The sequence below is a fragment of the Haliotis cracherodii genome, unplaced genomic scaffold, assembly GCF_022045235.1.
Source record: "Haliotis cracherodii isolate W230 unplaced genomic scaffold, xgHalCrac1.p SCAF_3, whole genome shotgun sequence".
NCBI lineage: Eukaryota > Metazoa > Mollusca > Gastropoda > Lepetellida > Haliotidae > Haliotis > Haliotis cracherodii.
The window spans coordinates 32,343,394-32,361,155 of record NW_027266286.1 but is presented as its reverse complement, the minus strand read 5'-3'; the positions used below and the strand labels follow the sequence as shown (position 1 = coordinate 32,361,155).

Genomic DNA, 17,762 nt, shown 5'->3' with positions numbered 1-17,762 from the left:
GCAATATTCCAGCAAAATAACTGCGGGGGACACCAGAAATGGGTTCACATATTGTACCCATATCGGGAATCGAACACGGGTCTTCGGCATGACGAGCGAACGTTTTAACCACAAGGCTACCCGACCGCCCCAAGAACAGGGAAGGACTATTAACAGAACATGTTGGCGGTATTTTGTAAGGATGCAAAGAACCAAGAAAGACGACAAGGGTGTGTGGTCAACTATAATTAATGATGGATCATGCCCCGACGATTGATCAAACATTAGTATATACGTGTGTCATGGTCCGAATTAATCTCCAAATGGCAATTTGATTTAAACAATATTTATTTCCAAGAAAAAGGAATGGGATTGGTGAACAGGTTCAACCTATTTAAACACCTCTCCCTACAAAGAACATTTAACAATTAATAAGAGTAAGCTGTACATAAAATAATAAATTTAGATTGATTGTGCCTACTGTTGCAATTTTGCAATGATCAAATGGACAGATTGTACAATAGTAAGGTTAGTATCAGTAGATGTTGTAGCATTTCCATATAATACTGAATGCATGTCATATCCCTTTATATAGTAGTACATATTGTTCCGAAGATTGCAGTAGTTGCGACATGAAAGGAAGTAATGTGTAGGATCCTCATAATGATATCCACAGGAGCAGGTAGTAGACTCATGAATATGTCTATGATATGTGTGTGCATTTAAATCACTGCTTCCTTATCTGAGGGGGCAATGGATAATTTGACAATGACAATTTGAGGGAGTCCTTCCGACTCCTCTAGCAACGCATGGCCCATTTGGGCTTACGTAGCGGATAGCCTTTGATTTCTGGGTGCTGTTCTCCCGATCATAGCCCAGATGTGCTAAATGGGAAAAGTTTTCATTGCTGTTCATTTAAGTCTGATGACGTTATGCTACTGGAGATAGTTACGATACATGCACGGTGAGCACGAGCGCTATCGTACATATCGTTCAGACCCACCCCTAAATTCGTCGTGTTGTCTTGCGTTGATGTTGACGTTCCAGACACGTCCATGCCTATACAGAAAGGTCAGAGTGAATCTGGACTCAACTGAAAACATTACACGAGATCATCGGCGATTCGCTTTCGTCAGTACGTTCACTTTCCCCGTGTGATCATGCGACTTTTGTCTTATTGATTTCCGAATATATATATAAAAATGATTTGAACATACACCCCAAGTAGGCGAGCTAATTTGCCCGGACCATGGAAAAACCGTTCTTGTTTGGTCCTGGTGCTAGGGATGTGCGAAAGGTGCAATGTCAAAATCCGAAGACCTTGCATACTATACGTTATTGTTTTATATTTACTTGGCGTGTTTTAGTTCGCCACTTGCTCCCCAGTGATCTTCTCTGGTTTAAGACCGACAGTGCTGTTAAAAAAACACATGTTCGGTTCTGGGTGGGAGGAGAGGCATTTGAAGATGGGATGGAAACTGTAAGATTGTATTCAGATATTCTACATCACAGCCGATACTCCAAAGAATCAAAGGATCGATCCCACGAACACTTTCGTATACGTATTACATTCTTCAGTACTATTGTTGTTATAACATAATGTTTGAAATTATCATGATAACGCCTTCATAAAACCCAATTACAATAACAGGTGAGAGAGCGCGTATGGTTTTACGCAGCTTTTAGCCTTCTGCAAGCAATAGCATGTAAGAACAGATGCAATGATGGCTAGTCTGGGCATTTCCTGGTCATTTCTATTTTTCTGATTTGACCACAATTTGTTACATGTGAGCATAAAAATGAAATCAAACATCATCACTTTTCTGGGTACATGAATACTTATGTGTCTCTTACAATTGATCGTCTAAAGTGTTGGATGTACATCTTTGCCGGAGGTTGTATAGTTTCCCTTTGTTCCATCGCGTACCGGTAAAACATGTTATTTTGATTACAGAAAGACACTGAATGACACACTGCACAAGTATATAATCAACATGCACGTTGGCTATTATCGTGATCTAACAAGCTCGCACAGTCGCATGGAGAACAAATAGAAACCATCACGATAAAACATTTTCTATCACAGCTTGGAAAATACAGGTACTCAGGTTTCAAATCGAAATAACAACTTCTGAATGAAGCAGCTAATTTCTCAGTCATTGGCGGTTGTCATTTTGAATAAGTATGTACTAGTACAGGTGACACATTGCAAAGTTGCAATTACTACAATATTCAAAGCATATTCAGCAGAAAACAATGGAATGGGAGAGTGTATGTCAATTTTGAGCAACAACAGAACTTAAATTTGGCGCTTTGCAATATCCGACGGCGAGGTCTTACATTCTACATCACAATGAACAGTGTGACTTAATGATAGTTACATGCGGGGCAAGTTTATACGTTCCAGACATTTTTAGTTTTCTTCTTTGGGTTTACGAAAAGTGGTGATGTCTGATAACTGATATATCTCCCAAGACAGCGTTTATTTCTGTTAGGCAACACTACAAGCTGACTACACATGCGGGAGGTTAGATAAATTGTCATATGAACTGAACAGCCACGTCAGCGCAACGCTGAAATGGAATCATATCCAGATTCTAATGATACAACAGAGTTTCTCTTTAATTCCAATGCAGATACGTTGGTTCCTGACAGTTTATTCCTTTTTCGAGAATTCCGTTGCAGCTCGTGCATCCTGCAACAGTACAAGGCATTGATATTAAACTCAAAATGAGTTGACCTGTCTAACTGATTCTTATACAGTCAAGTCCCGTTTATCCGACATGGTTGATGCATACGATTATGTCGGATTCACGAGTATGTCGGATAAACGAATTTAAGTAGTATCGACGTTCGTGATAGAAAATCGAACAACTACACGATAGATAACGATACAAACACGTAATAAAAAATAAAAATGAAATGTTCATATTGTTATGTTACATTGTTAGTGGAATATGTTTTCTAATCATGCAACCTCTAAAGCTCGACACAACTGTTACGGACTGTATGACTTATTCAAAATACTTTAAAAAGCATAGTCTGGAATGGCAGTCGCAAGTTTGATACTGGAACCGCAAAGCTTAGGAGAGCTGCTTTCTAAGTGGCTAACGTTGACTTCCTGTTGGTCATTTCATTGGCAGGTCATAGTTAGCGAAAAGCTGTAATGGGATATCCTCGGCGACAGCGAGAACTTGTATCTGATTTCAATGAGATTGAGGTAATCCAAGCATGTGATTAATACTGTTTTCTTTATTTAAAGCATTAATTGTTTATTGTTAAGCAAGTTTATCTCTGGAGCCGTTGTTATATGAGAGATTTTGGTAATTCGTTGCAAATTAAGTGTGTCGGAGTCGGAGTGCGACACTGTCGGATTAGTGGGTCTAAATAGCACTGATTTAATCGGTTCCCATCATTAGTGTCGGATAAAGCCGATTGTCGGATTAACGAGTGTCGGATTAACGAGGCTTGACTGTACTTACGGTCTAACGATAAACCGGACATAATGGAATTTTAGAGTGCAAGTCTCTTGGGTATATACAACTTTTGCAGGTATGGATAGATCGTAACATTGTTAATGTTAATGTCGTATTCAAAACATCGAGGCGCGTAAATAAGGTTTATTTGTCCTTTTATCCTGTCTATCACTTTAAAATCCTGACACGAAAATACAGCGGAGGCGGAGCCTTTGTATACAGAGGCTCCATATAAGGTCTTGTTGGAGGAAATTACTTCCAAAATTGATCCCCACAACAGATATGTGACAAAGGCAATTCATATCACAAACTGAGTTCAATATTCGGTGAGAAAACGATTTGCGAAACTTGCTATTTCTTTAAATGCGTTTATTCTTCGCGTTACGGTACTCATCTCATTTGTTTTGTTTTGGAACCCGCGCCCCTAAAATTGCAAAGTAAATATTTTACGTGAAAATTATAATTCACGTTAAACCAAGGTTACTTGACACGCCACCACTAGCCATACTCTTGACATATGTGAAATCCATTCAATTATTATATTATATACTCTTAAAAAAAGAAACTATACATCAGGATTGCAACTGGGTTTATTTTTCGAGTTTAGATTTCATAAATAGTGTAACTAGTGGTACTTATAGGTTAATTGTTGCTGTACAATATGCATGTAACAAATACAGGCGCAAAGACGTCCGGGGTAGGTGGAAAGTAACGATTATGGCTTCCTCGAGCTGCTATCACCTCTTGGCAGCGAAGTCCGAATAACACTCCGGGGGATGTTCTGCCAATCCTGCTCAAGCGCCACAAACAATTCCTGAAGTGTCTGTGGCGGTGGTTGACGTTGACGGACCCAACGATCCAGCATGTCCCATAAATGTTCAATAAGGGACAAGTCTGGCGAGCGGACAGGCCAGGGTAGCGCAGGCACGTTGTTCTGACGCAGAAACTCTGTGACAGTTTCGAACAGTCTGATCCGATATTAGACGTAGTCTGGGTACTTGTGAGGCTGCTGACAGGTATTGTCACGACAGTTCAGAAATTTGCATGATGCAGTTTTATGGCATTGCAGCTGCGTTTTGGCGAATTGCTCCGTTGCGACGTCACAACATTACGTTTCGGCAATCTGCATGCTTACTCGAAAATTTAATGAAATTTAACGATTACTTAAGAAAACAAATTCTGCCATGCAAAAGCGATCAGGTCCAGGATCATCAAAGTTATGCATGTATAGTTTCTTTTTTTTGGAAGAGTATATATATCCCAACGACTAATGAAACGAATAGGTATATTCTGTACCCGGCTGGTGGTTATACCCAATTAACCTGCAGGCTAAGTAAACCACGCCTCCTTTTGTATGGAATCCAAGAAGGGACACTGTCGCGTTGTCGCATTGTTGCCTTTACATAAACAAGTAAAAAGTGTCAAAATTAACAAAAGAGCGACAGTGCGACAACGCGACATTTTGACCATTTTTCGAGTTGAATAATATTATTTTTATTTTACCAAAGAGCGACAATGCGACATATTTTGACCTTGAAAAATGTCACATTGTCGCATTGTCGCCCTTTTGTTAAGTAAAAACAATATGATTCAAAGCGCGACAATGTGTCAACGCGACATTGCGACAAATGGCCAACATGTCGCAGTGCTGCATTGGTTTTGTTTTGACACTTTATACTTGCTGTTGTAAGGGCAATTATTCCATAGTTTGGGTTCTTACAAATAGAGACCACACAAATCGTATTTTAAATTACGCGCAACAGCGGTAACTTGATGTTTTTACACTTTGTTCCTAGGCAATCGTATTGTACATTATACTGCCTACATAATGGTGTACGAAAAATCTATTGCTGTTTTTCATGATACGTTCACTTTAACGCTGCAACTAACGTGTCAGACAGAACTGCTATTCTATGGCTGCACGACTCTCAGCTTGGTACGCTGTGATTTCAGCATGGTTATCAGAGATGTAAGTAGGATAATGCATCGCATTAACGTATATGTTTGTAAACCTTATTAAAGTCGCATTCAATGTACAAGCAACAGACATATTTTATAATTCTTAATGCTGTTGAAATCATTTGTTACTCTCGTACAAGGAAATGGACCTACACACAATTCGTAAATTAATATTGCAGCTCATTATTGATTGAGGATCCACGATCTTACAATGGGCAATAAATACTCTCTCACAAGATATATAATACCTTTTGTTGTAGCACAAGCACATTGCTGTAGTGATCACCATCAGAAGGAGGAGGGCTGCTCCCGTCAAGCTTGTGATTACCTCCAGTACTGGAACGGAAGGAATTGTCTTAGGCGTTTAGCTCCCATGTAGTTTACTATATTCATCCCCGTCAACACATGAAACACAACTGCCGATAACATTCAATATTCTTTGTAAGTATACTTACTAAAGGCAACCTTGTCATCAGTGTTGTCTGATTTACCTGGAAGGAAACGGCAAATGATTTACTATGTATGTTCTTATGTTTGATGATACTATTCAGTATGATTCAGCAATACAAACCTTGCACATTATCTTTGCGATAGGGAAATGATACAAAGTTAATTATAATTCATGCAATAAGTGTTTGGGGTAAACATATATTAATGACACTGAAGACGAAATACATGTGTTGTACAATGGTACGTTCTATAGTCAGTACGAATCTGTCATTCCAAAAACTATACAATCATTATAATTATTTTTTTCGATACAGTATGAACGGTCTTCCCACAAATGTCAAAATCATTCTTCATTCATTCTCTGGGATGTTAAACAAGGGCATAATAGCAAGCACAACGGCAATCCAATCTTTGTTTCATTTTCCCATCATATGTTATGTATATTACCTACTTGTATCCGGTGTTGTTTCATCAACAGGTGGTGGCTTGGATGTCACTGTAGTTGACGACAATCTTTGCCAAGATTTTGTTGAGGTTGATGCACCGAACATTAAAGCTGTTAGCATGTGTTGGCTTGCTGAAGTGTGAGTAGAGATGTTGGAGGGCTTGCCGTTGTCAGTGAAGGAAGATGAAGATGTGGTTGTCGAGTGCTGTATTCCACCCTGTGTTGATAGCATAGGCGTTGTTGCGGATGGGGATGTTTCCTGTCCGGTTTCCGAGGAAACGGATGTGGCTTTGGAGGACTGCATCCTTCCAATCGTTGACACAGTTGGGGAAGATGAGCCTTTTCCTTCTGTGTCTACTGGTGAGAATGATATGATGTTTGTAGACCTTAATCTTCCACTCGTTGTCGTTGTCGATATCTGGGCAGTTTCAGGGCCTCCCGCGATCGACACTGTCAGTGGATGTAAAGATGGTTTTGTTGTTTTTATGAGACGAAATAGTGTAACGTTTGCAGACGATTGGGGATACTATTCAGTATGATTCAGCAATATATACCTTGCACATTATCTTTGCGATAGGGAAATGATACAAAGTTAATTATAATACATGCAATAAGTGTTTGGGGTTAACATATATTAATGACACTGAAGACGAAATACATGTGTTGTGCAATGGTACGTTCTATAGTCAGTACGAATCTGTCATTCCAAAAACTATACAATCATTATAATTATTTTTTTCGATACAGTATGAACGGTCTCCCCACAAATGTCAAAATCATTCTTCATTCATTCTCTGGGATGTTAAACAAGGGCATAATAGCAAGCACAACGGCAATCCAATCTTTGTTTCATTTTCCCATCATATGTTATGTATATTACCTACTTGTATCCGGTGTTGTTTCATCAACAGGTGGTGGCTTGGATGTCACTGTAGTTGACGACAATCTTTGCCAAGATTTTGTTGAGGTTGATGCACCGAACATTAAAGCTGTTAGCATGTGTTGGCTTGCTGAAGTGTGAGTAGAGATGTTGGAGGGCTTGCCGTTGTCAGTGAAGGAAGATGAAGATGTGGTTGTCGAGTGCTGTATTCCACCCTGTGTTGATAGCATAGGCGTTGTTGCGGATGGGGATGTTTCCTGTCCGGTTTCCGAGGAAACGGATGTGGCTTTGGAGGACTGCATCCTTCCAATCGTTGACACAGTTGGGGAAGATGAGCCTTTTCCTTCTGTGTCTACTGGTGAGAATGATATGATGTTTGTAGACCTTAATCTTCCACTCGTTGTCGTTGTCGATATCTGGGCAGTTTCAGGGCCTCCCGCGATCGACACTGTCAGTGGATGTAAAGATGGTTTTGTTGTTTTTATGAGACGAAATAGTGTAACGTTTGCAGACGATTGGGGATACTATTCAGTATGATTCAGCAATATATACCTTGCACATTATCTTTGCGATAGGGAAATGATACAAAGTTAATTATAATACATGCAATAAGTGTTTGGGGTTAACATATATTAATGACACTGAAGACGAAATACATGTGTTGTGCAATGGTACGTTCTATAGTCAGTACGAATCTGTCATTCCAAAAACTATACAATCATTATAATTATTTTTTTCGATACAGTATGAACGGTCTTCCCACAAATGTCAAAATCATTCTTCATTCATTCTCTGGGATGTTAAACAAGGGCATAATAGCAAGCACAACGGCAATCCAATCTTTGTTTCATTTTCCCATCGTATGTTATGTATATTACCTACTTGTATCCGGTGTTGTTTCATCAACAGGTGGTGGCTTGGATGTCACTGTAGTTGACGACAATCTTTGCCAAGATTTTGTTGAGGTTGATGCACCGAACATTAAAGCTGTTAGCATGTGTTGGCTTGCTGAAGTGTGAGTAGAGATGTTGGAGGGCTTGCCGTTGTCAGTGAAGGAAGATGAAGATGTGGTTGTCGAGTGCTGTATTCCACCCTGTGTTGATGGCATAGGCGTTGTTGCGGATGGGGATGTTTCCTGTCCGGTTTCCGAGGAAACGGATGTGGCTTTGGAGGACTGCATCCTTCCAATCGTTGACACAGTTGGGGAAGATGAGCCTTTTCCTTCTGTGTCTACTGGTGAGAATGATATGATGTTTGTAGACCTTAATCTTCCACTCGTTGTCGTTGTCGATATCTGGGCAGTTTCAGGGCCTCCCGCGATCGACACTGTCAGTGGATGTAAAGATGGTTTTGTTGTTTTTATGAGACGAAATAGTGTAACGTTTGCAGACGATTGGGGATACTATTCAGTATGATTCAGCAATATATACCTTGCACATTATCTTTGCGATAGGGAAATGATACAAAGTTAATTATAATACATGCAATAAGTGTTTGGGGTTAACATATATTAATGACACTGAAGACGAAATACATGTGTTGTGCAATGGTACGTTCTATAGTCAGTACGAATCTGTCATTCCAAAAACTATACAATCATTATAATTATTTTTTTCGATACAGTATGAACGGTCTCCCCACAAATGTCAAAATCATTCTTCATTCATTCTCTGGGATGTTAAACAAGGGCATAATAGCAAGCACAACGGCAATCCAATCTTTGTTTCATTTTCCCATCATATGTTATGTATATTACCTACTTGTATCCGGTGTTGTTTCATCAACAGGTGGTGGCTTGGATGTCACTGTAGTTGACGACAATCTTTGCCAAGATTTTGTTGAGGTTGATGCACCGAACATTAAAGCTGTTAACATGGGTTGGGTTGCTGAAGTGTGAGTAGAGATGTTGGAGGGCTTGCCGTTGTCAGTGATGGAAGATGAAGATGTGGTTGTCGAGTGCCGTATTCCACCCTGTGTTGATGGCATAGGCGTTGTTGCGGATGGGGATGTTTCCTGTCCGGTTTCCGAGGAAACGGATGTGGCTTTGGAGGACTGCATCCTTCCAATCGTTGACACAGTTGGGGAAGATGAGCCTTTTCCTTCTATGTCTACTGGTGAGAATGATGTGATGTTTGTAAACCTTAATCTTCCACTCGTTGACGTTGTCGATGTATGGGCAGTTTCAGGGCCTCCCGCGATCGACACTGTCAGTGGATGTTAAGATGGTTTTGTTGTTTTTATGAGACGAAATAGTGTAACGTTTGCAGACGATTGGTGATACTTTTCAGTATGATTCAGCAATATATACCTTGCACATTATCTTTGCGATAGGGAAATGATACAAAGTTAATTATAATACATGCAATAAGTGTTTGGGGTAAACATATATTAATGACACTGAAGACGAAATACATGTGTTGTGCAATGGTACGTTCTATAGTCAGTACGAATCTGTCATTCCAAAAACTATACAATCATTATAATTATTTTTTTCGATACAGTATGAACGGTCTTCCCACAAATGTCAAAATCATTCTTCATTCATTCTCTGGGATGTTAAACAAGGGCATAATAGCAAGCACAACGGCAATCCAATCTTTGTTTTATTTTCCCATCATATGTTATGTATATTACCTACTTGTATCCGGTGTTGTTTCATCAACAGGTGGTGGCTTGGATGTCACTGTAGTTGACGACAATCTTTGCCAAGATTTTGTTGAGGTTGATGCACCGAACATTAAAGCTGTTAACATGGGTTGGGTTGCTGAAGTGTGAGTAGAGATGTTGGAGGGCTTGCCGTTGTCAGTGAAGGAAGATGAAGATGTGGTTGTCGAGTGCCGTATTCCACCCTGTGTTGATGGCATAGGCGTTGTTGCGGATGGGGATGTTTCCTGTCCGGTTTCCGAGGAAACGGATGTGGCTTTGGAGGACTGCATCCTTCCAATCGTTGACACAGTTGGGGAAGATGAGCCTTTTCCTTCTATGTCTACTGGTGAGAATGATGTGATGTTTGTAAACCTTAATCTTCCACTCGTTGACGTTGTCGATATCTGGGCAGTTTCAGGGCCTCCCGCGATCGACACTGTCAGTGGATGTAAAGATGGTTTTGTTGTTTTTATGAGACGAAATAGTGTAACGTTTGCAGACGATTGGGGATACTATTCAGTATGATTCAGCAATATATACCTTGCACATTATCTTTGCGATAGGGAAATGATACAAAGTTAATTATAATACATGCAATAAGTGTTTGGGGTTAACATATATTAATGACACTGAAGACGAAATACATGTGTTGTGCAATGGTACGTTCTATAGTCAGTACGAATCTGTCATTCCAAAAACTATACAATCATTATAATTATTTTTTTCGATACAGTATGAACGGTCTTCCCACAAATGTCAAAATCATTCTTCATTCATTCTCTGGGATGTTAAACAAGGGCATAATAGCAAGCACAACGGCAATCCAATCTTTGTTTCATTTTCCCATCATATGTTATGTATATTACCTACTTGTATCCGGTGTTGTTTCATCAACAGGTGGTGGCTTGGATGTCACTGTAGTTGACGACAATCTTTGCCAAGATTTTGTTGAGGTTGATGCACCGAACATTAAAGCTGTTAGCATGTGTTGGCTTGCTGAAGTGTGAGTAGAGATGTTGGAGGGCTTGCCGTTGTCAGTGAAGGAAGATGAAGATGTGGTTGTCGAGTGCTGTATTCCACCCTGTGTTGATGGCATAGGCGTTGTTGCGGATGGGGATGTTTCCTGTCCGGTTTCCGAGGAAACGGATGTGGCTTTGGAGGACTGCATCCTTCCAATCGTTGACACAGTTGGGGAAGATGAGCCTTTTCCTTCTGTGTCTACTGGTGAGAATGATATGATGTTTGTAGACCTTAATCTTCCACTCGTTGTCGTTGTCGATATCTGGGCAGTTTCAGGGCCTCCCGCGATCGACACTGTCAGTGGATGTAAAGATGGTTTTGTTGTTTTTATGAGACGAAATAGTGTAACGTTTGCAGACGATTGGGGATACTATTCAGTATGATTCAGCAATATATACCTTGCACATTATCTTTGCGATAGGGAAATGATACAAAGTTAATTATAATACATGCAATAAGTGTTTGGGGTTAACATATATTAATGACACTGAAGACGAAATACATGTGTTGTGCAATGGTACGTTCTATAGTCAGTACGAATCTGTCATTCCAAAAACTATACAATCATTATAATTATTTTTTTCGATACAGTATGAACGGTCTCCCCACAAATGTCAAAATCATTCTTCATTCATTCTCTGGGATGTTAAACAAGGGCATAATAGCAAGCACAACGGCAATCCAATCTTTGTTTCATTTTCCCATCATATGTTATGTATATTACCTACTTGTATCCGGTGTTGTTTCATCAACAGGTGGTGGCTTGGATGTCACTGTAGTTGACGACAATCTTTGCCAAGATTTTGTTGAGGTTGATGCACCGAACATTAAAGCTGTTAACATGGGTTGGGTTGCTGAAGTGTGAGTAGAGATGTTGGAGGGCTTGCCGTTGTCAGTGATGGAAGATGATGTGGTTGTCGAGTGCCGTATTCCACCCTGTGTTGATGGCATAGGCGTTGTTGCGGATGGGGATGTTTCCTGTCCGGTTTCCGAGGAAACGGATGTGGCTTTGGAGGACTGCATCCTTCCAATCGTTGACACAGTTGGGGAAGATGAGCCTTTTCCTTCTATGTCTACTGGTGAGAATGATGTGATGTTTGTAAACCTTAATCTTCCACTCGTTGACGTTGTCGATGTATGGGCAGTTTCAGGGCCTCCCGCGATCGACACTGTCAGTGGATGTTAAGATGGTTTTGTTGTTTTTATGAGACGAAATAGTGTAACGTTTGCAGACGATTGGTGATACTGTTCAGTATGATTCAGCAATATATACCTTGCACATTATCTTTGCGATAGGGAAATGATACAAAGTTAATTATAATACATGCAATAAGTGTTTGGGGTAAACATATATTAATGACACTGAAGACGAAATACATGTGTTGTGCAATGGTACGTTCTATAGTCAGTACGAATCTGTCATTCCAAAAACTATACAATCATTATAACTATTTTTTTCGATACAGTATGAACGGTCTTCCCACAAATGTCAAAATCATTCTTCATTCATTCTCTGGGATGTTAAACAAGGGCATAATAGCAAGCACAACGGCAATCCAATCTTTGTTTTATTTTCCCATAATATGTTATGTATATTACCTACTTGTATCCGGTGTTGTTTCATCAACAGGTGGTGGCTTGGATGTCACTGTAGTTGACGACAATCTTTGCCAAGATTTTGTTGAGGTTGATGCACCGAACATTAAAGCTGTTAACATGGGTTGGGTTGCTGAAGTGTGAGTAGAGATGTTGGAGGGCTTGCCGTTGTCAGTGAAGGAAGATGAAGATGTGGTTGTCGAGTGCCGTATTCCACCCTGTGTTGATGGCATAGGCGTTGTTGCGGATGGGGATGTTTCCTGTCCGGTTTCCGAGGAAACGGATGTGGCTTTGGAGGACTGCATCCTTCCAATCGTTGACACAGTTGGGGAAGATGAGCCTTTTCCTTCTATGTCTACTGGTGAGAATGATGTGATGTTTGTAAACCTTAATCTTCCACTCGTTGACGTTGTCGATATCTGGGCAGTTTCAGGGCCTCCCGCGATCGACACTGTCAGTGGATGTAAAGATGGTTTTGTTGTTTTTATGAGACGAAATAGTGTAACGTTTGCAGACGATTGGTGATACTATTCAGTATGATTCAGCAATATATACCTTGCACATTATCTTTGCGATAGGGAAATGATACAAAGTTAATTATAATTCATGCAATAAGTGTTTGGGGTAAACATATATTAATGACACTGAAGACGAAATACATGTGTTGTGCAATGGTACGTTCTATAGTCAGTACGAATCTGTCATTCCAAAAACTATACAATCATTATAACTATTTTTTTCGATACAGTATGAACGGTCTTCCCACAAATGTCAAAATCATTCTTCATTCATTCTCTGGGATGTTAAACAAGGGCATAATAGCAAGCACAACGGCAATCCAATCTTTGTTTCATTTTCCCATCATATGTTATGTATATTACCTACTTGTATCCGGTGTTGTTTCATCAACAGGTGGTGGCTTGGATGTCACTGTAGTTGACGACAATCTTTGCCAAGATTTTGTTGAGGTTGATGCACCGAACATTAAAGCTGTTAGCATGTGTTGGCTTGCTGAAGTGTGAGTAGAGATGTTGGAGGGCTTGCCGTTGTCAGTGATGGAAGATGAAGATGTGGTTGTCGAGTGCTGTATTCCACCCTGTGTTGATGGCATAGGCGTTGTTGCGGATGGGGATGTTTCCTGTCCGGTTTCCGAGGAAACGGATGTGGCTTTGGAGGACTGCATCCTTCCAATCGTTGACACAGTTGGGGAAGATGAGCCTTTTCCTTCTATGTCTACTGGTGAGAATGATATGATGTTTGTAGACCTTAATCTTCCACTCGTTGACGTTGTCGATATCTGGGCAGTTTCAGGGCCTCCCGCGATCGACACTGTCAGTGGATGTAAAGATGGTTTTGTTGTTTTTATGAGACGAAATAGTGTAATGTTTGAAGACGATAACGCTTTAAACGAAGATAAAGATTGCCCTTGAGTGGGACGAGTCGAGTATGATGTGTGTCTGGAAGACTGTAGTCGTCCTCCTGTGGTCGAATGTGTCAGGGAAGGGGAAACTGTTTCTGTTGTTGAATGTGATTGCGAAGACGTTGGTGGAAGTGAAGATGGCATGTTTGTAGATAATGAGGTTGATGTTGTACTTGAAGCCTGTATTCTACCAAACGTTGTGAGTAAAGGTGAGGAAGACCTGGTCAATTTAAAGCCAGTAGATGAATGAGACATGGAGTTGGTTTTGCTCAAATGTATTTTCGTGCTTCCTCCAGACCCTGAGATTGAATGTGGAATCGTTAACCCAGTAGCTATAGCGGAGATGGACACAGTCGATGATTTTGAAATCCCACTGCTATTTGTTGCCCTGATAGTAGCAGGATAATCTGATGTCGATTTTGAGTAAGACGTAGTCGTGTAATTAGGTGAACTCTTTTGAGTCGTCAGGCGGCTTCTTGTGGACTGTGTTGCTGAGGCTGTTGTGTAATCATCTGGTGGTATCTTCTTCCCACAAGCAACTGTCAGGTTACCTCCATCAGAAGCTACAAAAGACGCAGGTGAGGGATCATGCCTCTGACTTATATTTCATGAATGTAGTTGAGAAGAAAAAAAGATTTGTCAGGTTTTGGTAGTCAAACTAAATGTAAAACCTACGGTAAACCTTATCAACATAAACAATAACAGTTGGTTTACATGTGAATAAAAACAATTTCATATTGAGAATTCATAACAATAAGATTAATCATGCCTACCTGTAACAACCATCCACAAAAACTGGCGATCACTGCCGTCAGCAATAACTGTCATGGTCAGATTAATATCTACCCTGCTGGTGTTGCTGCTATACAGCACGTTATTGCAACCATTCACAATCTCTGTTTTGGCACAATTAATATTTGTACTCCCAGACATTGAACTAGCGAAGGAGACGGTACACGCTCCCGAGGAAACAATGTTGTCTACGAGAGTGACGATGATGGATGACCGGGGATTTGTTTTGTAGGCAGCACAGTTAGCATCTCGGACACTTCCATCCTTCTGATCGCTTATCAGGTAAACCTTTCTTCCATTAAGCACCTCATCGGAATTGAAATGGATTTCTTCTTTTACTGAAAAAGAAGAAAGAATGAAATAAATAGTGATGAAAAGGTTGTTAATGAAACATGCAGTAGTCCGGCGCCAAGGAAATATTCTCACAGTTCAATTGCCCACACCTGCACTTTAAAAAAACCGACAGTGACACAAATGCACAGGACTGCTCTATGCCATGGCTGTGTTCAGGCTAACCATATAAATCACGGATGTTCAGCGCAGGAGCTGCTGTCCCATGCAAACCAAACGGTTTTTCTTTCTTAAGAAGCAGCAGAATATCTGTTTGTGTGCAGCAGATTTAAAATTAACGTAGATTTTGGCTTCACAATATCAGTGGATGTGCTATCGTAATACTGGTCCATGGATTACTTGATTGTCTTGTTTGTTCACGGGAGTACTGCTGTGTGACGTCACGCAACAAACACTTACTTTGTTATGAAACTCATTGTGAGTGGCGGTGCTACCGGAAGGGCAGGGCATGCTTTCTCTATTCGCTAACACTTGGTGTCATCGCTGATTTTCCGTGATCAATTCATATAATTTTCAGTTATTTTACGCCTAATGGATTGTGGTTCGGCGGATAATCGGAACTGGTTATTATCAGGCTCTGGTGTTTTTTTATCGATGTGATAATGTGCACAATAATGTTCCTAACAAAGACAAACACATTTATTTGTAAAAGAGCGACGACGCACAGTTCAATTTTCACAGTACATTTTCTTTCAATTTGTCGCGTACCATAGATACGTGCGTTTCATAAGAAATATTACTTAATTTCTACTTGCCATGTACACAGTCATATTCCAGAGACACATAGTCCCCTGAATGCAGTTCCTTGCTCGTCAACCGCTTCCCGGAATCACAGCGATGTCCACGACTACAGTACCTTGCCATGTGAGACAGGGGACTTGACAACCGCATTTTCTGTCCTGGAATACACACCTCCTCGATGACGGTATCCCCGCCGTGGAACTTGCAACAGTCACGGACAATATGATAGTCCCGTTGTCCGCTTAGTCTTGTGCGACATGTGCTATTTGGGGACAATTGTCCAAGCAGGAACTTCTTCGGTGCAAGATTCCCACTATTTCCACAAAGAGGGGAATCAATGATTAACTCGGAATTGTAGCAGGCCGTATGGTTTAGTCCGTGTAGAAGATATAAACCTGTAAGACAAAGACGATGGTGATTGCTGACTGTGTTCCATACACATGCTTATGACATGGTGGGAATCGTACACTGGACTCTGCTTGTAGCAGAACTTTCTAATGATTATGACAAGGGTTTTGTCACTTTGCACCAATACTTATATATTAGCGAGTAATTATTACATCAAAATAGTTTTATCCGGCCGATTCTGTGGGAGAAAAGACCCCCAATAACCCGTTCTTATACAGTATTTACTGAAACCAAAACGCGTAAAACGTGTCCAGATCAAGGAGTACAATTGTACCTGATGGCGTGGATCGCTGTTCAAGCTATCATCCACTGTAGTTTTTCGATTTGTTCAGATGACCTGATATTGATACTAACGGGGAAGATGGGGGACACGGGTGGCCCTGTCGTCTAAGGCGTCGCGATTCGATGTGCAGAGTTGCGTCTCTTGGGCACGCCAGAAACCTATGATTGTTGGTTTGAATCCCGGTTCGCCCCGATTATCTTTCTAGGTTTGTTAGCACCATACCCGTGCTCGTGGGTTTCACCGAAGTGGTAAACGTCTGAGACCTGCATCATATCACTTCGGGCTTTCCTCCCACATTAAACTGACACGCCACGATAAAACTGGAATACTGTTAAAAGCGACGTGAAAAACCCAACTCACTCGCTCACTCAGATTTTATGGATCAAGTTCTCATGTTGCAGTTTAATGGCTTGTGTCGGCTCACTATGGATAACAAAATGGAAAATATCTCACTTACATTGTAATAATGACAAAATGAAGAATAATGGAGACATGTCCCGGGTTGATAATGGCGCCTGTAGACAAGATAAAGTAAAATTAATTCATTGCATACTCTGATGTCAATATAAGTTAAAATAAGGCTGAAAAAGCATAGACTTGTTAACAGAAAGACTGCTTCAGTGGGAGTAGATATGAACATGAATATACGTGTCAGTTTGTTGACATTCCACGTATCTATTTATAACCGTATAGCCCGGTTCATGGTGTAAGATATCGGTGACTTATAAACGTGTTAAATGCTCGTATAAGCTAACCTCCACTTTCCCCCGATGTATATGTCTATATAATTATTCTTGAAAGAGTAGACTAGTATCAGATATTAATGAATTTCATTATATTGTGTTTCTCACCTTCACACACATGCAGATTGCTTGCTTGCAGGACTAATGCAGCAGTTGAAATACATCACAGCAGCTGCTTCATCCCACCCACGCCTGATAGCTTATCGAAGGTGTGATAAAAACATATTCAAGTGACAAGCTATGTATTATTCATAGAAATAGAGTAACAATTATCATGTTTGAAGCGAACACATGGCACATCTAAAAATGAGCAGAAATGTTTGTTTCATATGATTTTTACAAGATTTAATATCCGATTGCTAGGCTAATGGTTACTTGTATCTGTTGGTGATATGGTAGCGTCTACAAGGGCATAAGGGGAGGACTCTATTCTATGCGTACAATTTGAGTCGTCCATGCTTCTTCCCTCTTTCCTTCACTCTCACTCGCTCAGTCACTCTCACTCGTAGATATTGTCAATATTCCAAATAATTCAAATACCATCGAAGGTAAAACCGTTCATAAACGTTCAAT

General features: G+C 40.4%; 1 protein-coding gene across 1 annotated transcript; it reads right to left on the bottom strand.

The window, feature by feature from the left end:
• Positions 1 to 384: 384 nt before the first annotated feature.
• Positions 385 to 17,371, bottom strand: LOC139474909 (serine-rich adhesin for platelets-like). Its single transcript, XM_071258102.1, has 16 exons — positions 17,298 to 17,371; positions 16,904 to 16,961; positions 15,770 to 16,150; positions 14,645 to 15,001; positions 13,337 to 14,434; positions 12,459 to 12,902; positions 11,584 to 11,931; positions 10,706 to 11,149; positions 9,828 to 10,271; positions 8,950 to 9,393; positions 8,072 to 8,515; positions 7,194 to 7,637; positions 6,316 to 6,759; positions 5,870 to 5,905; positions 5,663 to 5,750; positions 385 to 2,674 (listed from the first exon to the last, which is right to left on the bottom strand). The coding sequence occupies exons 1-16, from the start codon at positions 17,307 to 17,309 to the stop codon at positions 2,542 to 2,544; spliced, it is 5,619 nt and encodes a 1,872-aa protein (XP_071114203.1). The 5' UTR covers positions 17,310 to 17,371; the 3' UTR covers positions 385 to 2,541.
• Between the last annotated feature and the right edge of the window lie 391 nt (positions 17,372 to 17,762).